A 26522-nucleotide genomic window follows, 5' to 3' on the forward strand; every position below is an offset into this window, starting at 1 on the left:
CTGGATAGCGGATGTTCCTCATGAAAACTTTTCGCCCTTCCCTCCTTCTCTCCACTGTTTCCTTCGTCCTGAACACAGTTCGGCGCTTTGGAGAATCTGTAGATCAACCCCTTTTTCGACAGAATGAATCTCGAAGCCAAGAATTTGGGAGATGGAAATCTTTGACATGGGAACTCTAAGAATGGCCATTCCGGACACGGGAGACTCGAAGCAGGTGCCGTTTCACTGAAGTTGACCCAGATGTTCCCCAGTCTCTCAAACGGGTATATTTGGAGATAGCGTCGGAGACAAAGTACCGAAACTCCTTTGCTTTGCAGACTTTTCCGGTTCTCTTCCCGTTCTTCGTCAGATCGAGTCCACAGACAAGACAATGGGGAGAGAAACTCGGCGAATTGTTCGAGGGAGAGTGAATAGGGCTTACGCCCCAAGCGAAATCACTTCAGCTCTTTGAGACGTAGAATCATGATGGTAGCCGAAAGTCTTCGTTTCCTCGTGTATTCCTCGCCACAGAGCAATTCGCTCGAATACAGTCCGATATGACCAAAAGCAGACGTGAAATAGACTCCTGTTGATTCTCACACTGTCCGTCAGCCACCATAAGTGCCATTGTGCTTATTTACAATTTCATGGCAATAAGCATCGAACAGGGAATTCCACTCCTTAATGCGCAGCCCTTTGGTTCCCATTCCTACCTCGCCAAGCTCTATATCCAACCCCCATTCTTTATCATCTTGGTCTTCAAAATTAGACCAGCGGAGGCTGTTTTGCGCGAGGGCACCCTATCGGGATGCGTCAGCATCAACAAACAATATCAACGAAAGTGAAAGGAAAACGAACCAGTCCAGCGAGCCCAACATTGTCGAACCCCTGAATAACCTGGTAGAAATCATAGCTAAGCCCGGCAGCTTCCTGTCCTAGCATAGCTGGATCGTCGTTGCTGAGAGCCGTCGTAACGCCATGTGCAATCATGGCTGGCAGGGGGTGGTGGAGAATATCCGTCGACAGCTGAAGGACTTCGTTGGAAATGGGGCACACCTCGACCATTATGTTCTTCTTTTTCACAGCCTGGATCAGCTCGGGATGCTTGTACAAGGAGAACCCGTGACCGATCCTTCGTGTCCCCAGCAAGACGGCGTCAAACAAGTTCAGATCGGTCGAGTTACCGTCACCAAGCGTCTCTCCTGCATGGAAGAAGAAGGGCATTATAAGATTATCCTCCTTGGCCTGTTGCTGAAACCATAGGAGCTCCGGCGCAAGGTCAAGAAGTGTGCGTCCCAAATCTTCTTGCGAGACTAGATCGTAGCCACTGAACAGCTTTCGATAGTTTTTCTTCATGTCCAGTGCACTCCTCATGCCTGTGCACCTAACGTCAGCTCCTTCACTGAATGCATGTAGAATTTCACCGACAAGAACTGATAAAACTCACTTTTCAGGATATCCGCGGTAGGCTTGCCTCGCTGGTCAGACCAGATAACCCTGGCACCGTAAAAGGGGGCACGGCGTTCCTGCTGCCAGGTGCTGTTGTGTTGAACCGAAAATTTCTCCAGTTCTTGTACCATAAGGTCCCACCATTGCTTGCCATCTACATCATCCGATACCGTTGCATCAGGTTTGATCAGTTTACTGGTCGATCCTCCAGAACGGATTTCAACCCAGCTGATCTTATCTTCCGCGAGTTCAGCAAACAGGTTCTGCCAGAACACTTGTACGACAGGTTGGTAGGTGAAAAAGGTCGACGCTGATGAGAATAAGGGCTGAAAACGCCGCCAGATCTCGTCTACACCCAACTCGTGCTGAGTCGCTACTTTAGGCGGAACCACCAGCTTGCTCACGACGAACTCGCGAAATGCGGATTCACCTCTAGGAAACTGCACGATGGCCTGGGAGATATTCACCCTCTGACCCTTGTAGTCTTCGGAGGTGATGTCGACGTTCTTGACGGCGTAGGCGGGAGGCCAGAATGTAACAGTAGCCCTTTGGCGGCCCTCTGGGGTGCCTAGGCTTTCGTTGGCCTGGAATAACATGTCTGCTTTAATGATGGCTGAAAGCAACGTGTTGTAGGGAAGCATAGCCGAAAGATGCGCATGTAGCAGCGCACCTTTTGGCATACCCTTCACAATTTTCCACAGCGTCGTGTTTGAGATCTTTGAGCGGGCCAAGGGAAACATTTCGCCAGCAAAACCATTGCTTCCGTTCCAATGGACTTTGATATCTTCCTCTCGGATTTTCTTGACAATTCTGTCTGCTTGCTTGCAAGCGGGAGAAAGGCCATCCCGGAACTGGGCATCTGTGCCACATTACTCAGCGATTGGCTCGTTGGTAGGGTTGAATTTGGATGACATACCTTGCCGCTGCGTCTTCTCTAATGCAATCATTAGCTCCCTTGCTCGGCTATGTTGATCAATGATAAAGCCTGTTTCCTGGAATATGGCTCTTTCTTGGACTTCATCTTCTCTTTCATGGAGAGGGTGAGAGACTGTCAGGCCAGACAGGAGAAGATTGGAGAAGAGAGTTAAGAGAATCATGATGAATGAGATATTCCAAAATGGTATCAAGAGTGCTGCATGCTCGATGTGTGGATGACATGAATCCGAGTATGCCATCAACGGTCCTCCTCACCGTCATCTATAAATCTCCATCTCACTCCTAGACTTGATGCTTGGGACAGTTCATGATCCCCCGGATTGAACACGGTCCAGAACTGACGGAAGCACTTGTAACACGGGCCGGCCCCCGCCATTCTTCAACATCACACCATTCTCTGTAGCTCGCCTGCTTAGTGCCACTCCAATCTCCAGACTCCCATCCGTTATGCAGAGGTCCGCCTGTCTAATGCAAGTCCTTTCCGAAGTAATTTCCATCCGTATGTCCCTATAATTCTGGTTCACAGAGTCTCATCCGCTCGATGCATATTTCAGCTGTACCACAGATCCGTAGTCTGACTGAAACAATGCCGAAATTTGACATGTCGCGGTTATCATTCGACCAACGAAACTCAAGACGAAATATTAATACGGCGTAGACAGGACGCTTTCATTTGATAGCTAGAATGAATCTGAAATTCCCGTCTTCCCGCACAAAGTATCTCGGAAAGGCTTTGCGACTGATTGATAGCGCACATTTTTGGGTATATTCCAGTCTCCGGCGGCTTTGGCACTAGCCAGGAAGCAGATCTGATAATTCCATGAGATTTGGCTCCTTTTACTACTAGAACCTAGACAATCCTATTTCCCTGCAACTTTTGGGGGTATATATAAAGTGAGGACTTACAAAAGTTTGGATTTACTCACGAAGTCCGGAGTTATTGCGTGAACTTTGACTGATAAATCCGTGTCACTAGCTGTCTCAGTCAAGATCTCGACACTGATCAAAGGCCCCGAACATGGTTTTCTTTACATAGAGCTCGAAATCGTTTAAAATCCAATTTGCGGTAAGGATCTTACGCCCACTAGGTTCAAAGTGTCATGTGTATATTGTCTTCTAAGACAATGGCTGAGACTCACCGTATCTGGAATATAGAGCTTTCATGCAAAATATATAATTTACTTCATTGATACTGTATTTAGACTGCATATATTGATCAATATTCCAAATTCTATCCAAAGTCTTTTCAAACCCACTAACCTGTCCATTCTATAAGAAATCAAATATCATGTCGATAACTTACCAAGAATCATGTGGTAAAACCTAGTAAAAGAGAAGAATGACTTCCAAGTAGATCAGAAGACGAGCCACGTAAAGAAGACTTCCCGAGTCAGAAACAGCGTTAATTAAGCTATGGCAGGTGAGAACTATTAGCGTGCTTAACTTCTTGGCGAGTATGATTGATACTTCAAAAGGGCATTCAAGCTTGTCAGTATATCCATTCTATCAGCTTACGGGTTAGACTCCCCGAAAGCCTGATCCTTTCCGCAATATCATGCAGTGTTTTGCTATCTTGTGAACGTCGCAGGAATTTTTACAGCACTTGTTAGTGGTCAATGGACCTGCTTGATTCCGACGTTGTGCATCTTATGATTGTATTTTCAAACCAGCTTCGGCGCCTTCGCCAACTTTTCTGCGTTCGCAACCAGGCGTGGCCACGATCCATTTCTCATGGACAAAGAGCTATCAAAAAATGTAGCGCCACCGACATGACAACCATTTGACATGCTCAGCTTCAGGAGTACCATCTTTGACTACAAGCTACGAGGTATGGTTACATAATGAAAGAAGCAGACACAAGAAATTGAATCCACGCCAAGCATGCTTGGCCAGCTTGATATGATGTCATGACATGCACTAGATTTGTCGGGCAGGCAGTTAAAGAGGATTCCCATCCTCCTCTACCGGAGTTCGCGATCCATCAATTGCGTTTCAAAGTCCGTACCTATGTGTGTACCTTTAATTGAGGCATAATGAAGCTCATGAGTATTCTTTCAATAGTCTCAGCGGCAAGTTCGCTCAGCCTAGAGCCCAACTATACTTCCCCTGCAGGGGTGGAGATCTACAACCCCTCCCTCCTGTTCCCACCCACCGGGCCATGGAGTTTGATGTCAAAGGCAGGCAATACGGTCTACGTCGCTGGTAACAATTTCTGTGCCCCGAACCAGTCACCCTCTTTGCTGACAGATACACGGTCAAAGGCATACGCGGCGTATACCCGTCAAACAATACACTTGCTCCGGTGGGTATTGACCGAATCCGCCAAGCTTACGCCAACATGATTCAACTTGCCGAGCTTGCTGGGACGGATCGGTTTTCGGCAGTGCGTCTAGTCGTCTACACAACCGATATGTATCGGTATCGGCCGCTGTGCAATCAGGTACAAACAGAGCTTTGGGGCAACGATCCCAACCGATATCCTCCTAGATCGATCATTGAAGTGCAGAGGCTCAATGACGACGACATTGTGGAAGTGGAAGGAACGTTCCTGGTCGCCTCTGACTCAAGCTCTTCTCGGACATGATCATGTTGGCGTAGGTATGCGACAGAGCTGAAGACAAATTCTGGAGGATGCCGAGAAAGAATTATGATGAAGATTGAGAATACATGACGGTATTCTACAATGAGTAAAGGAAAGAAACCCAAGTTTGAAGCGGCAATGGTTATTTACATTCACACACAACGACAATTGAAGATTGCCGTAGCCAACCCCCACTCTTCGGCCTTCTGCCCGTCTTGGTCTCCAAGAAGAATATATAGATAAGGGACATGATGTTAAATCTAGGTACCTCATTGGTAATTTGACACACCAAGGTGACAGTAAGCCCCGATACTCTTGCGAATCCTAGTCTACTTAAGTTCCTTGCATTGGCCTGCCCGCTCATGTCCACTACGGAATGTTTTCTTTGCGACCTTGTCCAACTTATATTGAGTTCCACTGGCTATGGTGCTCGTGCTCTTCGACCAGCTTGTCGTTTGGGTACTTTTTTAGTTTCATCCCACCAGCGAAGAAGATAGCATACCGCGCCCATTTGGTGGCGTTTGGTAGTTTCTTCTCGTCGAGCTCGATGCCGCTAGCGGTGAAGATAAACATGAAAGCATCATCAGCTCCGAGAGTCTCCCCGGGCCGGATCATGAAAGATGGCCCCAAAGTAGGGCTGTGCTTCTCTGAGAAGATATTTGCAGACGAGATCACTTTCTAGGGTCCGGGAGTGCCTCGGCCCCAGTACCAATGATTGATGTACTACCCAATCAAAGTAGTAATCGCCTCGAGACCATACGCAACCCTTGCCAGGGCGCCAAGTCGAGGCTGTGCTGATCATTTGAATGTCGATATCGGGGTTCACCACCGTGACATGGTCGTTGAGAGGGAGCGTTTGGGATATCGCTGTTGGACAGAGACCGAAGAGGGTGACATGATGTGTAGTTAGACAAATCCATAGATGAAATATGTGAAAACAGAACAACGCAAATGTAGTTGATAGATGTAGAGATGGCTACATGACTAATATTCTGCAGCATGTCTATGTTACGTAGGCGCCCGTCACTTCTAGCTGCGGGCATGCGGAAGCATAATCGTCCATTCTTTCATGGCCTCCGGTTATAAAGGAGGTTTCTGGATAGCATCAGTGATGGGAGGAAAGAAATCGTAAAGAAAATATAGGAATCATGCAAACAGGTATCATTCCTCTACCTCTATCATGTACCAAAGTAAGACAACACCACAAACCCCCACTATCTAACCATCCTCAAGCGGCCTCCTCACAAAAATCTCCAAAACCCCCCTCATCTTCTCCTCGACAGCCTTCCTCTCCTTATCCTTGGCCGGCAACCCCACCCGGCAAACAGCCTTGCCAAACACCTCACCAACCCTACGCTCCCTCGTGCGCCTCCTCGCCAACGCCGCCTCGGCAGCCACGTTCCCGCCCGTGAGCCGTCTAAAGGTGAGACTCCGCCGGTTGGGCTTCTGCATCGTCAGGGCCTCGACCTCGGACCGCGATATCGGCGCCATCTCCGCGACAACCTTGGACAGCGTCGCCGTGAGAAAGACAAACGCGATGTTGTGGTTCGGCGCCGTGGCGAGAATGTCCAGCACCGCGGTCTTGTCGTCTTCGACTTCGGCTGGTGAACGCGCGGCAGCCGCGGCCAGGTGAGGGATGGCGACTTCGATCTTGGCCCAAAGAGCTGCGGTGATGATGCCATCGGTCAGGCCGCTCAGGAAAAGAAGCAGAACCTCGGCGAGTACTTCGAGTCGGTAGAGAGACGGTACTTCAACCGGCAGCGCCTCAACAAGCGGTTGGTCATTGTCCAGAGCCTCGATCAATGCGAGAATCTGACTGTCTCGGGACTCGTTGTCTTTGAAAAGCCACGCAGTCTCGTCAAAAGGCCAGCCAGGTTTGTCAGCCGGAATGACATGCTCCTCAATCATATTCGCTTCAGCTATAGCACGTAGCATCATCACCTCGACAGCTTCTGTGAGCTTGAAGAGCTCTTTGGGAGCAGCGCAGCGGACGTCGAGGTCGTACGGGACAGACCCAGAATTCTTACCTTCCCTCGATTTCATAAAGGCTCGGATGCCCCCGTCAGGTATACGGATGAGCTCGTCTATCGAGCGACCGAAACAGGTCGGAAGCCAGGAAGCGCGGACTGGAATGAAGTGATCTCTGCCGTCTTCAACCCGCAGAACCAAGATGTCCTCGAGCGATGATAGTCCGTCATTGAGAGCTCGGACGTGGGAAATATCGTTGACGTAAATCTCCAAGACACCGCTGACTGTCTCACCCGGCTCCAAAGTGACCTCTTCGCCCAGGTCTGGCGACTCTTCTCCGTTTTCGTCTGCGGCTGTCCGTTTGAATGAGGACCTCAGCCAAGCCGGCGGGCTAGAGACCTCGAAATCCTTTTCAATCGTGGGTTTCTCAACAAAGGCGAACTTTGCGGGCACTCTTCCGGTGTTTGCTATCGTCAATGTTGCTGTGTGCCTGCAGCGGTAGGCAACATCACCAAAGTCGACGGCTTCGCCAATATCCACAGCGCCATCTTCACTCTTGGCTTGCATGTTCGGGTTGTCGAGGATGACGGTTACGAGGGGTCGTCCCTCGTTCTCGGCGCGATCCAACTCCTTTGCAACTTCGGCGTGGACTTTGGCTTTGAGCTCCGGTACCACCGCATCATAGTCAAGCGTGAAGATGGAGATGATGGGTTTGTGGTCTGAAGATATGATCCGTTGGTGCGAGGTGTAGATGTCGAGCTGTATCCTGTCCGTGAACCCCTCTTTGGTGACGACTTCCTCTGGCTCGTTATCGTCATCTTCGTATTCATCGTAATCGAGGCCAGCTTCGCCGGTAGGCAGCTCCTCGCCGTCCGCATCTGGATCGTAGCTGAACAGGACGTCGTCGTCGTCAGTCGCATGATCGATACCCCGCGCCGTCATCTCCTCGTCCTTCTTCTTTGCCTCCTCGAGGTCCTTGACCTTTTGCTCATACTCCTCCCTGTCTTTCCTTGTCCTGTACAGAATACGATCGCACCAACTCGGGGCCCTTTGTTTCTCGCTTGAATCAAAGAGACTGATGGTCCCGACGTCGTACTTGTATGACGGCAGGAACGAAATTGGCCCCTCCCGCCAGCCGTCGTGGAAAGCCTTCTTCTCTTTTATTATCCTCCTGAGCTGGTCATGCGGCAGAAGAGAGTCCAAAGTAGCTTGCAGTGATGCAGGATCGTCACCCGGGTCAGGCAAAAAGTCGTCAGGATCTGGCAGGGAGTTCGACGAGTCATCGAAACTAGCTTCCGACGACAGCGTCGTTTCGATTGTTGAAGTGTCATCATCGGTGTAGTCACTCTTCTTTGCGCTCTTGACCACCAGAACCTCCTCACCGGCAATGACCTTCCGCCCCCTTTTGTCCAGATCATACTCCCCGCGGGTGTGCAGTTGAAGCAGACGCCGAATGTCGTTGCCAGGCAGTCCATCCACGCGAAAGTTCAAGTCACCCACCCAGAAGGCAAAGTCCTCGTCGCCAATCTTTTCCGGTTCGGCATCGTTCTCCCCGGCCAGGTTGATCGGGTCGAACTGCGTCCTTGTCAGGATCTGCCCGACGTCCCATAGCCTCCGGTCCAGGTACGTCTGCTCTGCGCCGCTAGCCAGATGGCAGTTTACAAAGACCATGCGAGTTGTTTCACCCAGCAGCATCCGAGTAGTCACAGCGCCTTTGTTACCCAGGTATCCAAAGAGGCCCGTTCCGACAGAGACGGTGCTCACATTGCTGACCGTTGGCGCTACTTCGGGGGAAGCATAGGCTAACAGCAGTAGACCAGACATTTGCTCTGCGGCCACAAGCTCATAACCCTCCGGCATGGCTTCTTCCAAGGCCTCTTTCCACTTCTTCATGGGCCCCTGATCAGACGCGATGCGGCTCATGTAATCCCTTGCCATGTTCAAGTCGACAATCTCCTGCAAGCCCAACACGTACAGTCCGACCTTGTCGCCTCCAACCAAGTGCACCGAGGCATTTGGGTCTTGTTCTCCAGTCGCATCCTTCGTGCCCAGCGGGGGGTCTGTCTCTACCGTATCGTGATCAGAGACGTTGAGCCTCGACAGGGACGTGTCAACGCCGTAGCCGTCAACGAACCAGCTCGCCAGGTCCTTGTCGGTACCGGGACACGCAGCCACATTCCATGTTCCAATCTTGACCCGAATGCGGTGAGGCCGGACATATTCAGCTCGACGAGCGAAGACGGCGCGGGCAAGGGAGTGCGGTGTCGATGTGAGGTCGACGGGGTCTGACGTCGTGGAGGGGATGGTCTCGGACGGGGGCGCCATCGCGGTAGGCGAAGCCATAACCTGCTGCTGAGATGGAGCGTGACGGAGTCGAGCTTCGGGGGTGTCGTAGAAGGGGAGCTTTAGGGTATTTGACAGGGCGGGCGGCGGCGCTGGCGGGCGGCGGTAACGAGGGGTGAGACCAGAGGCCGGTCAAGGGTCCTCTGCTTTGCTGTTGTTGTCCTCTATCAATCCGGCGTGTCCCGGCGCATGATGTTCGTATTTTCGGAGTGGCTACGAGTCGTCGTAAGTGAGGTCACGGACCAGGATGGCTTCAGTTATGCGCAGAGTCGACAACAGCAACAGGGAGCCGGAGCAGCCAGGCGGATGGCGGAAGACGGACGCAACCTGGACTCTTCAGAAAAGTACGGTCGAGCCGGAGCAGGGAGAAACTGACGGGGGCAAACAGGAAGAGAATAACAGTCTTGAAGTTGGTAAAAGAGTTCTTCAAAAAGATGTTGTATCGCAATAAACGCAGCTGAACGAGTATCCCGGAAGAGAAAGGGAGGAAAAAGGACTAGGGGAGGGATTGCCGCCGGGATCTCTCATCCACAGGACCACAGAGGCCCGTCGTTGAATGCCTCTTCGCTGGGTTGCGGGACCAGTGACGTGCATATTTCACTGACAGCATAGCGCTGGAATGACAGGGGTTGCTAGGGACCCCTCTGCACTGCCACACCGCTGGGATTGGCGGGGTACCTTGTGTGCTTGTGTAAGGCACCTAACACGGCTCTCTACCTTATCGGGATAAGGTCTCGACAAGCCGATAAGGCACCTACGGCTTGCGATGGATCCGTCTTGCACACTGATCTCATCCAGTGTCTGCACCTTCGGACCAACCAAGCTTCCTTCACCTCACGAGTTGACGACAATACCCAAGCTTCGATCCTCGACTCGCTATTCTCACAACTGTCAGCGCCGCCCAGTGTCTGACCACTCGACATCACCACACAAAAGTAAATCCATCTGCCAGCCCGGCGCCGGGTTCGCGATACTCTAGGTAAACCACAGCACACCTTCACTACAAATGTCCCGTTCAACCCCCCGCCGACGCGGCGGCCACGCCCGCCACTCCTCAACCCAAGGCAACGGCCCCCGGCCCGTCCAGTCAGACTACGAGTCCGACGCGGCGCACTACATCGACTCCCACCCGGTCCCAGACCCGAACCCGGCCCTCTTCAACCGCACAAACACGGACCTCAACCTCTCCGTCCTACGCCGCTACCTCCCCTCCATAAACTCCACCCTCTCCATCGCCGCCAACGCCGTCGTCTACACATTCAACCCAACCCTCCCCGGCTGGGACAAGACGGGCATCGAGGGAACATACTTCCTCTGTATGCAGGACCCCGTCCCCGGCTCCGCCTCGAATCCGCGCGCCTGCATCTTCGTCCTCAACCGCCGCGGTCTAGAAAACGTCATCCTTGACCTCAGTGAAGTAGACGACTTTGAGGTCATGGATGAGATTTACATCTTCCGCCTGCGGACCAGCACCGAAGAGGCGGAGGAGGGCACCAACAAAGTCATGGGCATCTGGATCCACGCCGACAAGGAGGACACGCGCGTTATGAACGCCGCCCTCATCTCCGAGACCCTCAAGCACGTCCGCCTCGCCGAGAAGCAGAACGCCCTTGCCGGTGGCAGCGGCGGTCCCGGTGGCGCTGGTGGTTTGGGCGGCCCTGCGCAGGAAGAGGAGCTGGGGCCCGCGATGCAGGCCATTGGGCGGAAGCTGAGCTTGAGCGACCTGTTTGGCGCGCAGAATGGCGTCCAGGGCTAGGAGCTGGCGGTTCTCAATGCGCGGGCCCAGGAGCGGGAGTTTGCGATGAGGAGCTGGGTTATTGCGGAGGGGTCCGATGTGCGAGGGATGGCACAGATTTGTCTGCACTGCACTCGGATGGCATTGCTCCCAAGATGTTGAAGGGGAAAAGTAAGGATAGCGAGACACGAACGGTGCGAAAAATCCACTCAGGAAAGAGAGACGCTCCGGAGAGCGTGATGGTGAAACCAATGATACCCTTGATTAAGAAAGAAAAAGTCATTTTTCATACATGAATGCAAAGTCGTCATGGGACTTTGTGTGATTTGGCCAAGACCCTCCGTCGTGACTCGCAAGTGTAGGGGGTTGCGTTTTTTCTACTGCAATCCCCAAAGCCTCAATTCTTCCTAAACCATGCTCGTAAACTCCCCTCCCATTACCAGAAGACTGTTGTGTAAACCCCCAACCACATTAAAACGCTGCGGTGACAGACTATATGACCACTCACACCGTACCGCTGATGCTGAGCTCGCGAATCTCCTGCAACACTTGCTCGACACGCTGATCCAGCTGACCCTGCGCATACTGTTCTCGCGTATCCGCATCTAGGTACTGCTGCACCTGCGCCATGCGACTGTAGGCCTCGGCGCAGAAGCGTAGCTGGATCTTGACGAGGGCCTCGAACGTGGGGTCGAGATACGGCACGCGCAGGTCGATGAGTTGGGGAAGCTCCGATGACAGCTGCTCGTTGAGCTGCTCGTAGGCGGCCTTGGCCATTTCCATCTCCTTCTCGGCACGCGGCAGCTTGGTCACGTCCTTATCGGGCTTCTCGACGAGCTTCTTGACCTTGGCGCGTAGTGCGTCGTAGTCGAGGAGCTTGTGGCCACGTTTCTTGATACCTAAGGTTGGGAGGGTCAGCAAGTCAAAGTCGGGGGGTTGCATGGGCTGTACAGACATTCGTTTACGTCTGGGAAGTAGGCGCAGAAGCGTGAGATGGGTTCGAGGACGGTTTGTCTATGTGATATGTCAGTCAATACGCCAGCAGCCCATGCACCGGACGGCGGGTCATCGTACTGGTAAGGGCCGTCCAGCGCCTTGATGGTCTCGGCATCGAGGTCCTCCACCGCCTGCTTGTAACTTCTGCTCACACCGTCCTTCGCTCCGGAGTCTCCGTAAAAGGCGTCTATCGTCTCGGCAATACGCATCTGGGAAGCAGTCATGGCTGGGGAACCGAGTTAGCCCACTGGCATCCTTGGCAGTGGGCGGTCTACCGCCGACACACCTCGCAATGAATCCAAGTAGCCCTTTGCCTCCTTCTGCAATCGTAAGGAAGCCGTCTCCATGGTTCTGAATCGTCTGCCAAAAGTCTCAGTATGCAACGTGGTCGGAATGTCTCAGCGCCATGGGGTGCAGCCCACCTCTCTTCCACTTCGTAGTCGCGGTCGTTGGTCTTCTCCACATGACCTGCCAAGATCAGAACCTCGGTATTTGTGACTCCCGGTTGGGCAGAAAGGGCTCACCCGTCTTCATCATCACCTGCGTCGTCGCGCGGTTGACATTCTTCTTGAAACCTGTGGCCAGTCCATCAGTCCAGTTCATCGGTGGTGGTCCTCTGCGCCCTCAGCGAGGTTGCGCCCATCAAGGAGGGGTCGCGTCCGTAGACTCTAGTCGTACCTGCCCACGACATCTTGATTGTATTCCTATGGGTTTCCTATTCGTACTCGTTGCAAGGGTGGGAATAAAAATTCGAGGCACTACAATCGGATCGGTGGTGTGGGTACTAATCACTTGGTGGTTTCGAGGGTATCGTTGCTCGTAGGAAGGCCGTTTCGTCGTCCAAAGGTTGATGGGGATGGAGGGGGAGAAAGGAAATGCGTCCTGGTCGGTTTTGAATGCGCGGACGAATCACTCATCAATGCACGCTGGGGAAACCCAACGAGAGCGCCCAGAAACGGAAACCGACGTCAGCGAACAGAGGCCCGGGCTGCGCCACGTCCCTGTTGGTGCTAGCTCCTCGTAGTGCCGGGTAGCTTGTGGCTCAGCCCTGTAGGCAGCCCTTCTTACCTTAGGTAAACCGGAAAGGCATAGCGGCGGGCGCAAGTGCCGTTTTCCGATTGCTCACAGTTCATATCCGTAGTGCACATCCAATTCGGCCTAGAAGTTCCTTTATGCAAACACAGTCTACTTTTATGCAAATCTGGATCAAAAGATTGGCCTCAAATTCTCTTGTGCTTACAGAGACATGTTCGCTCCTTTCTTTACTAAGCTTACTACGTACAACGTCCCTGAATTTCATATCCTCAGAATCTTAATCTTCAACACCACCACTACATCTCTGCATATCACAGAAAAGATCATAGGAAAAATGAACGCACCCCGTTTCCTCCTGATCAGCCTTGGGAATCCAGAGCCATACTACAACACCCTTCACTCTGCCGGCCACCATGCCCTCAACTCTCTACAGAAACTCTTAGGGCCCTCACAGCCCGCCTTCCACAGAGGCCGGTACGGGGGCAGTTCGTGCATGGCTTCCTTTGGTCCCAAATACGCAATGATCCAGAGCCCCGCCATCATGAACGTAACCGGTAAATGGTTAGCAAAAGCGTGGAAGGAGACACTCGGCACCCGGAATCCAGCAGACCTCAGTCTCATTCTCGTTCACGACGATTTGGAAGAGGAGTTGGGTTTCGTCAAGACCAGAAAGTGGAAGAGCAGTCACAGAGGTCACAACGGCATCAAGAGCGTCAACGCCTGTCTTCGCGAGGCGGATTACCCAGACTCAAAGTGGGCGAGGATATCAGTCGGTATTGGGCGGCCCGAGGGGCGAGACAAGTCTACGGTGTCTAATTACGTCTTGAAGCGTATGACAAAGGACCAATGGTCTGTCCTCGAAACCGATGCCGGACCTGGTGTGCTTGAGTGCCTTCTTGCACTGGAGGAGAAGCTTGAGGCTGCATCTGGGAAGTGAAGCATGGTCTTGGTTCCATCCTCCACCTCACACCCTGTGGGCGCTTGGTAGCCCACGACCTCTATCCGTTCTGAGCCTTTCATCACAATCGATGCAGCAAGAATGCAGCATGAGACGACGGTTGCTGCGAAGGCGCTTCTGCTGATGCCGATAAACCTGGGACAAGATAATGACTGTCCCTGGTGCCGGACGCGCAAAGCTTCGGGTCCGTCCAAGCTAGAAGGGCTACAAGGGCCAATCGATTCGCCATCAATGAGCGTCTCGTTCAGCGCTTCATATAGCTTCGTCGGGTCCAGGTCGGCCGTCAAGCCACTTGCTCATGTACGGCCCATCGAGCCAGTACCCGAGCTTGGCGTAGTAGCTCCTCACACCTACACCAGAAATAACACTAATCTTCTCGCTGCCGTGCTCGTCCCTTGCAATCCTCTCCGCCTCCTCCATCAGCAGCGTGCCGAAACCTTGGTGCTGGAACTTCTTCGGGTCTCTTGCGTGTACCGGCACTGCGGTACCGTAGACGTGCAACTCTCTGACCAGACTCGTCGGCTGCCCCACGAGCTCCTCCCGGTACGTGTACTTTTCTGTGCATTTGCGTAGACGCAGCAGGGCGACGAGAATATCCTGCTTCGGGTCCTCGTACGCGAGGAATGTCTCCCATCCGCCATTGGCTGTGTAGTCTCGTCGTACCAGCTCAATCTGGTTCGGCCTGATCTTGTTCTTCACTTCATTCACACCAACCTCGCGCGTCCGCACATCTCGACATGTTGTACCGAAATCCTTCATTCTCGCCAGCGCCAGTTCGCGCAAGTTGCCGTTCTCCACACCAGACGTGACCAGAGGCATGGGGATATCTCTCTGAACACGGTAGATGCGTGTCCATGGCGGGATAAGGGCCAGAATTCTTGCAACGAGGTCGATCAAGCCGTTGGGCGTGTAGTTCTGGTAACGACCTGTGCGCCACAGCTCGTACAAGCCGGTGCCTCTGATGACCAGGGTCGGGTAAATCTTGAGGCCGTCCGTACGGAATGCAGGGCTCTCGAAGTACTCCCGGAACTGGTCCAGGTCTCTCTCCATACCCACGTTGGGCAAGTCAGGCATCATGTGACTAACGACCTTGAAACCCGCATCCTTGGCCAAGCAGAACGTCTCGGCGACGGCAGCAACAGTGTGACCACGATTTGTGTCTCTCGCGACATCTTCGTAGAGCGACTGAACTCCAATCTCCAACCTCGTGCAGCCATACCGCAGCATATCCGTCAAGTGCGGCTGCCAACAGTAATCCGGCCTGGTCTCGATTGTGATACCCACGCACTTGATGTTGCTCATCTCGCTAGCCTCCACTGCCTCGTCCACATTCGATGTCTGGTATCCACTGAGCGCATTGTGAAGTTGGGCGATGAAGTCCTCTCTGTACGGCACTGGAAGGGACATGAAGGTACCACCCATGATGATGTATTCGACCTTGTCTACCGAGTGTCCGAGAGACTTGAGCTGATCAACACGGCCGCGAGCCTGTTCGAAGGGATCGTAACGTGCGCGAATTGCTCGCATCGACGTGGGTTCGTATCCCGTGTAGGATTGTGTGCTGTATTCGAAATCGGAGTCAGGACCGCCGGGGCAGTAGACGCAAATATTACCCGTGTAAGCGATGTGCGGACATCTGTGAGGCTTGCACATGACCGCCACTACTGCGATACCCGATGATGTTCCTGAGGATAAGTGGTTAGCATATCCCTTGACGTGAAATCCTAGTGGGCCAACGTACGGATTGGCTTCGCAATGAGCTTCGGTAAAATGTACTTTTTGTAGTGCTCAGGGATGGCCGCAATAATCGCCGTGAGGGGCGGGATGTTGGCGAGCTTGTGCTTCCTCGAAAACTTGTTGCGCAAGGAGTTGAGATTGAGGTCCTTTGGCGGATTCTTGGGGTCCCTGATAGCCTCGTGATCCTCGATCAGGGCGTTGGCGACATCGGCACAGCACCGTAGGAAGCGCTCGTTCTCGGGGGGAAGGTTGTCATTCTTGGACCGCCCCTTGGTGACGGTGACGGTGGTGGTCGCCATCTTGACGGGCGGTATCTAGGTTGGATGTAGCAGGCGTCCGTCTCTTTGGCCGTTTGTTGTATTATGATGTTAAACTTTCGACGTCAACTTTCTTCGCGCGTTTGTCGTGATTTTTGCCCCGTAGCGTCTAGTCGTTAGAGTCATAAGTCGGAGTGAAGTTGGGGTTTGGAGTCGACCATCCGTTCTCATGAAATTTTGGAGGAAACCGTCAAATGCAAGTCACTGGATGGTGGGGTAATCAGCCACATTTTCCATTCCCACCATCGTCCACTGTTTCGCAACGCCACACGTCAAACCCCCCCTTACCCGCTTGTCAAAATCGATACGTACCTTCGCATGCAGAAGGGGCCCCAGGGGGTGCCCTCTTGAGGCTCCCGTGCTGATTGCCGCGGCCTCAATTGGTCCGGCCGGATCATCAGGGCAACCGAATGGCCACGGGTTTTCCCGGGCGTTCGGGTCCCGTGCTCCCTCGTGGCTCGCTGCTGCAGACCCGGTTGTCTCGCAAAGAGCTCGGTTCAAGTTTTGCTGCTGGCCTTCCCTACTGCAGTTTGACCCTTCTTTCGGAAAGTGACGTGAATTTGCATTGCAGCAGCTATCTTCTCTTTTTCCCTCCCCCGATAGCCGCCATCTCAACCTTCCAACGATCCTCCTCCGAAACAAAGTTCCCATCCCCTCCTTAATTGGCGCTGCGGTCTCGAAGCTGCGCTATTCACGTTGACATCCGCCTTTTAACACATACACATACACGCCCAAGATGCAGTCCCTGAGACAGATGCGGCCGGCAGGCAAGCTCCTGAACCAAGCCGCGAAGCGTGCATACAGCGCCTCTGCAGCTGGCCCTTACACCAAGACCATCGACAACCTGCGCATCAACTCCGAGACCAAGGTGCTTTTCCAGGGCTTCACTGGCAAGCAGGGAACGTAAGTGATGCTATCTTCCTCCGACGGCCGAGGGGCCGAATAGTAACAACACCTGGTTCCACCCCTGTTTGGGGGAGACATATCTGGCGTTATTTACTTTATCCGCGCATGCGCAGGTACCTTGAACAAGTAGACTGTAGCTAACACAATTTGCGACATAGCTTCCACGCGCAACAGGCCATCGACTACGGTACGCGATAATAACTCCGAAGCAATGGCGCGCTCCATATCCCGCGCACATGGCAAAACCGAAACTGATATCAATGGACGCATACAGGCACCAAGGTCGTCGGTGGAACGAACCCCAAGAAGGCCGGCCAGGAGCACCTCGGTCTCCCCGTCTTCGGTAACGTCAGCGAGGCCGTCAAGGAGACTGGCGCCGATGCCACCGCCATCTTCGTCCCGTACGTCACTCTACGATGCCGAGAACATTAATCATTGGGAGAGCAGGACGTTGACCTAGAAGCCAAACAGCCCCCCTCTGGCCGCCGCCGGTATCGAGGAGGCCATTGCCGCCGAGATCCCCCTCGTCGTCTGCATTACTGAGGGTATCCCCCAGCATGGTATGCCCCCCTCCGCTCTCTCTCTCAGTGCCTATGAGGCTTTTGAAGCTTTCGAAGCTTTTCAAGCCAATCCAATCTCGAAATACTCACCATACCCTCCCAGACATGGTCCGCATCACCAACATGCTGAAGACGCAATCCAAGACCCGCCTCGTCGGCCCCAACTGCCCCGGCATTATCGCCCCGGGCCAGTGCAAGATCGGCATTATGCCCGGCTTCATCCACAAGCGCGGCCGCATCGGCATTGTCTCCCGCTCCGGCACCCTCACCTACGAGGCCGTCAACCAAACCACCCAAGCCGGCCTCGGCCAGTCCCTCGTCGTCGGCATCGGCGGTGACCCCTTCAGCGGCACCAACTTCATCGACTGCCTCAACGTCTTCCTCAAGGACGAGGAGACGGACGGCATCATCATGATTGGCGAGATTGGCGGTTCCGCTGAGGAGGACGCCGCCGACTTCCTCCGCGCCAACAACACCGTCAACGGCGGCAAGCCTGTCGTCTCCTTCATTGCCGGTATCTCCGCGCCCCCCGGCCGCCGCATGGGTCACGCCGGTGCCATTGTCTCCGGTGGCAAGGGCGGTGCCGACTCCAAGATCTCCGCCCTCAAGGCCGCCGGCGTCATCGTCGAGCCCTCTCCCGCCGGTCTCGGCAAAGCCCTCTACGACGAGTTCGTCCGCCGCGACCTCTTGTAAAAAAGTTAATCTTCCAAAAGAGGAGGGGAAAACTTCAGCTGTGTATGTAACATGTTAAAGAAGAGACTTTTTGTGTTGAGAGCGTAGTCACCGGGATAGGAAACACCAAACTCTCTCGTGTTGTTGCGGAGGGTTTACAAGAGGCGCTTCCCCCCTTGCATCGTGCGAGTTGCGTTGAGTGTGTATTTGAACATGTTGCCCTAAACAACTTGATATAGACTGGAGGTTAGGCAAGGACAACAGGGCAGGCAAACAAAGGAGGGTGGAGGGGATGGGAAAGGTTGAAGAAAGTTGCCCCGAATTTCGGAATGAGAAATACTGCCGGTGCTTTCTCCCCACCCCCTTCCCTCTCACGTTTTGTATCTCGAATCCGCCAAGCTTATAAACCATTTTTTTTTTTTTGCCGCAAGAACATATGCTGCGCTACCCGCTGTCCCGTTCCCCATTCGTTGCGCTTCGCGCCTTCTCGGCATGTAGGGCCCTGCCGTCGTACGACTCCCCATACTACCCCGAGCAAAATCAGCCAGGGTCCCGTCACCGAACCCCGAGGGGAGGCGGCTACGGCCCAGAAAAACTGGGGCCTACTTGTCCGGAGGAAAGGATGCACCTGAAGATGATGTGATTTGAGTCGCCAGCTACTGAGTCGATACGACCCTGTATGCGAGAAACATACCCTAGCGCTACCTGTACATTTACAGCAAACACTCCCCCAGGTAAGCAGTGAGGAAAGAAAAGAGCAGAATAAATATCCAAACGTGCCGTGTGTCCAAAACGCCAAAAGTCCGTCATGCGGATCTGTCAGAGGCATACGCTCAGGCAGGCAAATACTCCGTGCCCCAGTCAAACCAACCGTCCCTATTCCCGCCTGGCCCCTACCAGACATGCAACACGTTGTCGTCAAAGCAAATAGGTTCGTACGAGCGCAAAAGCTGTGAATCGTCGAAGGCGGGTCTGGGGCTTTTGACACCCAGCACGCTTCCAGTTTCCTGTACCGCAGCGTCGACGAACCATTCGCTGCACGGCAGCCGTAAAAGCCAGAATTCCACTTATGCCCAGCTCTAGATGTAGACCAACTCCATGTTCGATGCAATGCCGCCTGGTGTCTCATGATTTGCCGTGTTCGTAACTGTCATCTAATATCGCCCTCAAACCAGGAGTGTGCGACGGCATAGTTGCCCATCGTCCTCGATCAATCATTCCATCGGGCAACCTCGAGTCAGGCAGCTGACTCATTGCTCACCGAGGAGGTGGGCGGTAATGTCACCCAGGTATGCCTCCTCCAGCTCATAGTCCATGCCGCCGTTGCGGTCGATGCCTATGTAAGTAAAGGCTTCGACGACAGCATCGAGCTCGAATCCCATGTTGACAAAACGGTCGATGAGATCCTTGTTGTAGCCCGCATATCTATAATTCCGTCAGCCTTGTATCTTGATGCAGCTTTCCTGAGCTGCGTAGACTGTGTCCAGCACGCAGCCGACTCTTGCAAACGAACCTATTGACGTCGTTTGCCTTTGCTTGCTCGGAAGCAACTTGCTTGTACTTTGTTGTGTCGAACTCCTTTGGCTGTGCACCGGCATATTTGACAGCCCACTCGTGTGCCTTTTTTGCAAAACCCTCTGGGTTCTCAAGCATCATCTTGGCGACCTCTGCGTCTTGGGGGTCCTTGGGATTCGGGAACTCGAGCAGCATGCGGAGGGAGAGCAGTGCAGTCTTTATTGTCTGCACAGGAGACCAGCCACTGCCTAGCGTGTCGAGACAGATGGCACCCTATTTACGTCAGCATCTCGGGCCCTGCTATGGATCATGGGTAGCACGTGTATTGTAAAAAGACGTCGGTGTAGGACACAGCATGGCTGTGGCGGGGAGGAAGACGCACGGTTTGACTGCTGACGTTGGGATGCCAGATCCTGGTGATGAACTTGATGGTGGGAGACTTGAACGGATAACTGTCGGGGATCTTGATGTCGACTTCATACTGGCCGCCAGCGTAGGGTGTATCGGGCGGTGCAGGAAAGGAGCCCTTCAGGTGCAGCACGTTGGACTCGTCGATCGGGTAGGCAAAGACTCCAGAGTTGTCCTTGTCGTTGCGAATATCCATCAGCTCCTTGCCGATCCGTCTCTCCTTTGGGGTGAGGGCGGGATTAGACATGGTGGAAATTGTGATTGCTTCGCAGATTTGGCGGTGTTGGATGGGTGTTCCGTCGCGAAAAGGCAAGCAGCGGTAGAGAGTAGAGCCGTGTGTTGTGAGGGTGTATGTCTCTGTCTTCAAGTTTGTAGATTCGAGGTAGAGACGCCTCGTCAGTGTTGTCGTGGGGAGAAAGCAAGGCAAGGTTGCGTGGGCAAAGGACCGTTCGGTGTCGGAACCCAACACCCCTCCCCCTTCTCTACAGAGCGACAGATGATGCTGAAATGGTCCGTGCAAGCCCGCCACCACACCTTAGCGCCCTTGGATTGTCAGGGCCGCCAGGGAGCTGTTTGGCCCGCTGGGGCAGCTACTGGAGAAGGCGGGGTCGGGAACGGCGCAAAGAGGTACCTTAGGTAAGCCAAGGTAGCGTGGGTAGGAACCTTGACGGAGACATGTCACCGGCCCTGTCAGCTCTTGTGTCTGGTTACAGGTACACCAACGAGACGCATCAGACAGGTCTCCGATAGCCTAATCAAAGCGAGAGGACAGCTTGCGGCACATAAATCAAATGTTCAATGTGTTGCCGTTGGTTGAGCAGGGACTGGAACTGACTTGACAAACTCATCAGACGCCATGACGTTCGGTGTCACCGAGGCCTCACTTACACAGACACGGTGAACTACTTTGGACTCGACGTGTCGACGAGGGGAGCCAAACTTTACTCTCCACCACTCTTCGCGGATGTCCCTTAGGGTATTCCAAGTGAATATTAAAAATTCTAATAGGACCTAGACCAAGCAGCGAGTTTCCTGTGTCTCATACACCTTTTTGAATGTGCCCTTGATAGACCCCCTAATCTCGCCCATGGGCCATTCCCGGAACACTCAGCACCACAGAGACTCACTCGACTACCCTTCAACCACAGCAAGGTGTTTCTCGTCCAACTTGTGACGCACTTTTGATGACGATCTTGTTCCGGCTACAAATGGAGATAGATCGGCCAACGAACGGCAAGTTCAAAGATCTAAATGCTCTTCAACTGCTGTATGACATGTAGCGCGCATTGCAAGCTTCCATTACCTTCATGCTCAATGGAGCCCTAAGTTTGACAGGAGTCAGAAAACAGTGCTACCCGCTGAGCCACCTCGCGGGACGAGTCTCAAAGTTCAAAACGCCAGTGTTGAATGATTTTATTGGCCGTGTCCGGAAGATAATTCAAGAAAAAATCTGCTTCGAACACTTTAAAGAAGCTAGCTTTCATTTCTTTCCCGGAAGACAAACGCACGTTGAAACTGTCTAGTTGAACAGATGAGAAAACCCCCTCGTCTGAAACTGTTTATAAGATGCGACTTGAGGTGAGACTTTCAGCTAGTTCCTGAAGTGAAGAGAGAGAAAAAATGAATCCACCCAGCTAGTATTTCTACCTCTTATTCCAGGGGCGTAATCCCAGAGGAGGGAAACCGTCAAGGTGATTGATTCATCCTTGCTTAAGGTACCTTATCTTGGAACTCGCGGGAAGCGCCTGACTCAGCAATGTGGCTTGGATAAGCCTCCGACAAGACACGTGACTCAGGGATCACCTTTGCTGTTTCCGGCCTAGGTAGAGGAAAGCTGAGCGTCGCGTTTCTCTGCCGCCTGCAGTGGCCCCCGGTGCTGCTACGCATTGATTACCTACGCAAGCAGCAGCAGCCTTGCCTTGCTCCCCTGCGCTTCCACCTCCATCTCCGGAATCCACCTCCAACCATCATCATCACAAGCTCATCGACGACACCTCGACACCTCCCCGAATCAGAGGACCGCCCCTTTTTCTTCCCGTCAACATAGAAAGGCCGTCTGCACATTCTTACTGAGCTCTTGGAGCTCCCTGTGCCAAGATGGTAAGCACCGCTCCCCGAAAGGTGGCAGCCACGATCTAATAGCTCTGTGTAGGGTCAGAACCAGTCAGGAATGGGTGGTGGAGGTGATGGAAAGGACGAGAAGGATAAGAAGGTATGTCCAAACATATTCAAGAACAAGACGCACAATGGTGTCAATGGACTGATTGGCAATGCAGAAGGAGAAGCCCAAGTACGAGCCTCCCCCACGCCCTACCACCAGAGTCGGTCGCAAGAAGAGAAAGGCGGCTGGCACCAGCGCCGCTGCGAAGCTCCCTGCCGTTTTCCCCACCAGTCGATGCAAACTCCGCCTACTACGAATGCAGCGAATCCACGATCACTTGATCCTTGAGGAGGAGTACGTCGAGAACCAGGAGCGCCTTCGCAAGGCCAAGGCCGTCAAGGAGGGTGCCGCGGTCGGCCCCGAGGGTGATGTCGATCGCATGGCCGACGAGCGTGGTCGTGTCGACGATATGCGTGGCAGCCCCATGGGCGTTGGCACGTTGGAGGAGATGATTGACGATGACCACGCGATCGTCAGTAGCACGACTGGTCCCGAGTACTACGTCAGCATCATGAGCTTCGTCGACAAGGACCTGCTAGAGCCCGGCGCCAGCGTTCTGCTCCATCACAAGAGCGTCAGCATTGTTGGTGTTCTGACTGATGATGCCGATCCGCTGGTCAGTGTGATGAAGCTAGACAAGGCACCAACGGAGTCATACGCCGATATTGGTGGTTTGGAGCAGCAGATCCAGGAAGTCAGAGAGTCGGTCGAGCTTCCTCTGTTGCATCCCGAGCTGTACGAGGAGATGGGTATCAAGCCACCCAAGGGTGTCATTCTCTATGGTGCTCCTGGTACCGGAAAGACGCTGCTCGCCAAGGCCGTTGCCAACCAGACGTCTGCTACTTTCCTGCGTATAGTGGGAAGTGAACTTATCCAGAAGTACCTCGGTGACGGTCCCCGTCTCGTCCGCCAACTGTTCCAGGTACGTTTGTCTTTGCACATTTGCTAGCTACTTTTCCTCTAACAAGTCTAGGTTGCCGGCGAGAACGCCCCCTCGATTGTGTTCATTGACGAAATCGATGCGATTGGAACGAAGCGTTACGACTCGACCTCGGGTGGTGAGCGTGAAGTGCAGCGAACCATGCTGGAACTTCTCAACCAGCTCGACGGTTTCGACGACCGTGGTGACGTCAAGGTCATCATGGCCACCAACAAGATCGAGACTCTCGACCCCGCCTTGATCCGTCCCGGACGTATCGACAGAAAGATTCTGTTTGAGAACCCCGACCAGAACACGAAGCGTAAAATTTTTACGCTTCACACTTCCAAGATGTCGCTCAACGATGACGTCGACCTCGAGGAGTTCATCTCGCAAAAGGACGATCTGTCTGGTGCCGACATCAAGGCCATTTGCTCAGAGGCCGGTCTCCTGGCTCTCCGCGAGCGCCGTATGCGTGTACAAATGGCAGACTTCCGTTCGGCCCGAGAGAGAGTCCTTCGGACCAAGCAGGAGAGTGAGCCTGAAGGCTTGTACTTGTAGTTTGTATGACGAGGGTACGGGACTATGGCTAGACGGCGGCTACAATAGAGATAATGGCAAGGCATGCCTTGACGTTGCTTGACGTTGACTCGGCATTGATTAACGACACCGACATGGATCAATTCTGCGCTGCACTGTGAAATTAGTGACTATGTTGCATCTGTCGTGAAGCATCAACGGAAACTTTGAGCACTTTGTTGTCGTAAGCTTCCGGCTCATGTCTTTTTTTTTATCCAAATGAGGCACATCTTATAAGCATTGAATGAGGACCCTGGAAGTCAGTCTACATGCCGAGGATGGGCATCTGCCGGAACAAACGCATTGGTGGAACGAAGAGTCGTTACTAAGACGCCAATATCTCTCCGCATGCTAACGGAAGGGTGCCGGGGTCTCCACGGTGGAATTGATCGCTAGCCGCGCAGGGTGACAGTCCCAAACTCAAGATTACGCTTGCTTCCCAGACGAACTCTACTCATTGGCATTCGAGACTTTGATGATAGTAACGCCTCGGCTGGGCCCTTTGTGCATTGGGGTCCAGACCTCACGGCTCTGGTCCGCAGGGACGGCATCCCTGATAGGTGCGGCTGGGGGTCACCAAGGAGGCTCCTGGTTGCCGGAGCGAAGTTCCAGAAGCTTATTCGTATGGATGATTTCCCAGCCCTTGGATTTGGATTGTAGGTGGGAACGTTGTGAAAGCAAAGAGGACTGGAATTGGAAATTCGTCAAGTCTTGAAATCGTGCGGTAGGGAACTACTGTGACAGTCTAATGTTACGCGCCATAAATCCATTATCCCATAACTCAGCAAAAGATATGCTCGACTGGTACAGGCATTCCAAGCCGAGACCAGCTAATTAAAAACAACTCCAAAAGAAAGACAAAAGTCCGTGAGTGAAGAAACCGCAAGGTGGTGAAATTTAATATCCCGCCCGCCTAAGCCTCTCCTTTTCATCCAAAATCGGCGCCTCCTCGGCATCCTTGGGCGCGTTCGTGACGCCCTCCTCGCCGCCGCTGTAGGTATTCAAGTTCAACTGCGAAGCTACAGAAGGCGTGTACGCCGGCGCAGGCACGTCGTCATCATCATCCATCGGCGGCGGCGGCGGCGTCGCATCGCCCGGCGAACCCATCATCGCCACCTCCCTAGCAAAGGCCGGGTCCACGGAATACCGCCCCTCGAGCGCCATGAGCGTCTGCCACAGCGGCATGGATCCCTCGGGCCACTCGGCCTGCGTCTGCAAAATCTTCTTTGCCGAGATGCGGCGGTCCGCGTACGCGACGCTATTGCAGTCCTGCCGGGCGAGGATAATCGTGCCGTCAATCTGCACGCCGGCCCAGAGGCCGCGGGACTTCATGTAGCTGTACATTGGCCTCGCCGTCTTGGACACGGCGGCCTCGACGGCGCCGCCGGTCCCGACGGGCCCGATGGCCACGGAGGCTTCGGTGCCGAGGGAGACGCGCGGGTGAGTAAAGGCGGCGACCTGGGCGGCGGTGTTGAGGACGAGGACGCAGTCGTAAATGTCGAGGCCGATCATGAAGCCCGCGCCGAGGGTGGAGACGACGAAGGAGGAGGGCGGGGACCAGGTGCCGTCTGGGCGGCGGGCGACGACGAGGCCGGAGCCGGCGGCGAGGGAGCCCATGTAGGCGCCGGCGCGGAGGGTGTTGAAGATGGCGAGGCCGGCGCAGTGGGCGAGGACCTGGTGGGGGATCGTGACCATGGCGCGGCGGGTGATGCCGAGGGGGTGGAGGGGTCCCTGGGCCGTTGGCGGTTCGGGGCCGAGGTCGGTGAAGGCGTGGAGGATGCGGGCTGCTTTGGCGCACTCGCGGGGCATGGTTTGCGGGAACCAGCCCTCGGCGCCGACGAGGTGAGCGGCCTTGTTGAGGGGGATGCCGGCCGTTGTGGTGATTTTGTGGAGGTTTGCGCCGAAGCCCTTTCCGGGGGGCTTCACGGCCGGAGGGGCCCGGTCTGTGGCGTTGGAGCGAGTCCGGTGGAGGGAGGAGAGGGTGCGGGTGAGTGAGAAGCGGCGGGTGAGGGTTGAGCGGGCTGAGGAGGAGGAGGAGGAGGAGGAGGAGGAGGGGTGGGAGTGGAGGGAGTGGGTGTCTGCTTCTTGGGCATGTTCCTGAGCCTGGGCCGGAGCCTGGGCCGGAGCCTGGGAGGTTGCCTTTGGTTCTGTGACGAGGGTCATTGTGGTTAGGGCGGGTTGGGTGTTGATAGAGTTGTGTGTCCTGGCCGTGTAAGTCGACGATGTTGGGATATGGAGATGTCAAGATGCAATGGGTATCGCCTCACAAAGCTCTGACTTTCTCGCTGTAAGTGTGTTTGATAGAGAGAGGGGGAAACAACCCACCATTGAACGGTGCTCACGAGCATGCTATATACGTCCTTCGTCTCAACAGACACATCCTCACTTGAGGCGTGGGCAGGACGGAGGCATCATCAGGGATCGTCCCCCGAGCCAGAGGTGCAAAGACCAGCAACCTTCAAGGTCGAAGCCGGGATGACGCTTGCGCGCGCAGCTTTGCGCTTCGCCCCAGCCCGCGGGAATAGTGTGGCACCGCGACTGATGGGGGAAGGGCCGAGAAGTGGTCTCGCCTCGCGAGGACGGGTCCCAAGACGGCGAGAGGTGAGGGCGGCGACGGCGACGGGGGGACGTAGAGGAGAGGAATGAGACCGATGGACCAGTGGGAATTTGTCCAGAGGAAGGGGAGGACTTTTGCTTGGTGATGGTTCATGCTTCTTGGCGTCTGGGCGCCGCCTGGGCAGGAAACTTAGGGTTGTCACAGTACTATT

The 26522-nt window shown here is 54.1% G+C and overlaps 12 protein-coding genes across 12 annotated transcripts; 5 read left to right on the plus strand and 7 right to left on the minus strand.

Annotated features, from left to right (window-relative positions):
- Window positions 1-587: 587 nt before the first annotated feature.
- CORC01_00799 (adenosine/AMP deaminase) lies at window positions 588-2525 on the minus strand (the record flags this gene model as incomplete). The annotated part of the gene is made up of 4 exons (XM_022612455.1): window positions 588-779; window positions 838-1355; window positions 1427-2287; window positions 2345-2525. 4 exons carry the CDS (start codon window positions 2523-2525, stop codon window positions 588-590), a joined length of 1752 nt encoding a protein of 583 aa, XP_022481072.1.
- Window positions 2526-4406: 1881 nt separating this feature from the next.
- On the plus strand, window positions 4407-4948 carry CORC01_00800 (endoribonuclease L-PSP; the record flags this gene model as incomplete). Its single annotated transcript, XM_022612456.1, has 2 exons — window positions 4407-4566; window positions 4626-4948. 2 exons carry the CDS (start codon window positions 4407-4409, stop codon window positions 4946-4948), a joined length of 483 nt encoding a protein of 160 aa, XP_022481073.1.
- A 399-nt stretch (window positions 4949-5347) lies between these two features.
- Window positions 5348-5560, minus strand: CORC01_00801 (uncharacterized protein; the record flags this gene model as incomplete). The annotated part of the gene is made up of 1 exon (XM_022612457.1): window positions 5348-5560. The coding sequence occupies one exon, from the start codon at window positions 5558-5560 to the stop codon at window positions 5348-5350; it is 213 nt and encodes a 70-aa protein (XP_022481074.1).
- Window positions 5561-6163: 603 nt separating this feature from the next.
- On the minus strand, window positions 6164-9256 carry CORC01_00802 (endonuclease/Exonuclease/phosphatase; the record flags this gene model as incomplete). The annotated part of the gene is made up of 1 exon (XM_022612458.1): window positions 6164-9256. One exon carries the CDS (start codon window positions 9254-9256, stop codon window positions 6164-6166), a length of 3093 nt encoding a protein of 1030 aa, XP_022481075.1.
- Window positions 9257-10262: 1006 nt separating this feature from the next.
- Window positions 10263-11012, plus strand: CORC01_00803 (Dcp1-like decapping family protein; the record flags this gene model as incomplete). Its single annotated transcript, XM_022612459.1, has 1 exon — window positions 10263-11012. One exon carries the CDS (start codon window positions 10263-10265, stop codon window positions 11010-11012), a length of 750 nt encoding a protein of 249 aa, XP_022481076.1.
- A 483-nt stretch (window positions 11013-11495) lies between these two features.
- Window positions 11496-12590, minus strand: CORC01_00804 (hob3; the record flags this gene model as incomplete). The annotated part of the gene is made up of 5 exons (XM_022612460.1): window positions 11496-11890; window positions 11947-12213; window positions 12274-12347; window positions 12410-12455; window positions 12512-12590. 5 exons carry the CDS (start codon window positions 12588-12590, stop codon window positions 11496-11498), a joined length of 861 nt encoding a protein of 286 aa, XP_022481077.1.
- Window positions 12591-13356: 766 nt separating this feature from the next.
- Window positions 13357-13959, plus strand: CORC01_00805 (peptidyl-tRNA hydrolase; the record flags this gene model as incomplete). Its single annotated transcript, XM_022612461.1, has 1 exon — window positions 13357-13959. The coding sequence occupies one exon, from the start codon at window positions 13357-13359 to the stop codon at window positions 13957-13959; it is 603 nt and encodes a 200-aa protein (XP_022481078.1).
- An 82-nt stretch (window positions 13960-14041) lies between these two features.
- CORC01_00806 (ELP3 family histone acetyltransferase) lies at window positions 14042-16016 on the minus strand (the record flags this gene model as incomplete). Its single annotated transcript, XM_022612462.1, has 2 exons — window positions 14042-14115; window positions 15722-16016. 2 exons carry the CDS (start codon window positions 16014-16016, stop codon window positions 14042-14044), a joined length of 369 nt encoding a protein of 122 aa, XP_022481079.1.
- Window positions 16017-16770: 754 nt separating this feature from the next.
- On the plus strand, window positions 16771-18193 carry CORC01_00807 (succinate-CoA ligase; the record flags this gene model as incomplete). Its single annotated transcript, XM_022612463.1, has 5 exons — window positions 16771-16937; window positions 17099-17127; window positions 17215-17341; window positions 17412-17500; window positions 17604-18193. 5 exons carry the CDS (start codon window positions 16771-16773, stop codon window positions 18191-18193), a joined length of 1002 nt encoding a protein of 333 aa, XP_022481080.1.
- A 1229-nt stretch (window positions 18194-19422) lies between these two features.
- On the minus strand, window positions 19423-20576 carry CORC01_00808 (ubiquitin-conjugating enzyme; the record flags this gene model as incomplete). Its single annotated transcript, XM_022612464.1, has 3 exons — window positions 19423-19597; window positions 19686-19960; window positions 20070-20576. Coding segments are annotated over 3 exons (957 nt in total), but the record flags the coding sequence as incomplete, so codon positions are not given.
- Window positions 20577-22265: 1689 nt separating this feature from the next.
- On the plus strand, window positions 22266-23736 carry CORC01_00809 (26S proteasome subunit P45 family protein; the record flags this gene model as incomplete). Its single annotated transcript, XM_022612465.1, has 3 exons — window positions 22266-22307; window positions 22372-23178; window positions 23230-23736. 3 exons carry the CDS (start codon window positions 22266-22268, stop codon window positions 23734-23736), a joined length of 1356 nt encoding a protein of 451 aa, XP_022481082.1.
- A 915-nt stretch (window positions 23737-24651) lies between these two features.
- Window positions 24652-25917, minus strand: CORC01_00810 (uncharacterized protein; the record flags this gene model as incomplete). Its single annotated transcript, XM_022612466.1, has 1 exon — window positions 24652-25917. The coding sequence occupies one exon, from the start codon at window positions 25915-25917 to the stop codon at window positions 24652-24654; it is 1266 nt and encodes a 421-aa protein (XP_022481083.1).
- Between the last annotated feature and the right edge of the window lie 605 nt (window positions 25918-26522).

Source organism: Colletotrichum orchidophilum, assembly GCF_001831195.1.
Source record: "Colletotrichum orchidophilum strain IMI 309357 chromosome Unknown Scaffold_4.1, whole genome shotgun sequence".
Lineage (NCBI taxonomy): Eukaryota > Fungi > Ascomycota > Sordariomycetes > Glomerellales > Glomerellaceae > Colletotrichum > Colletotrichum orchidophilum.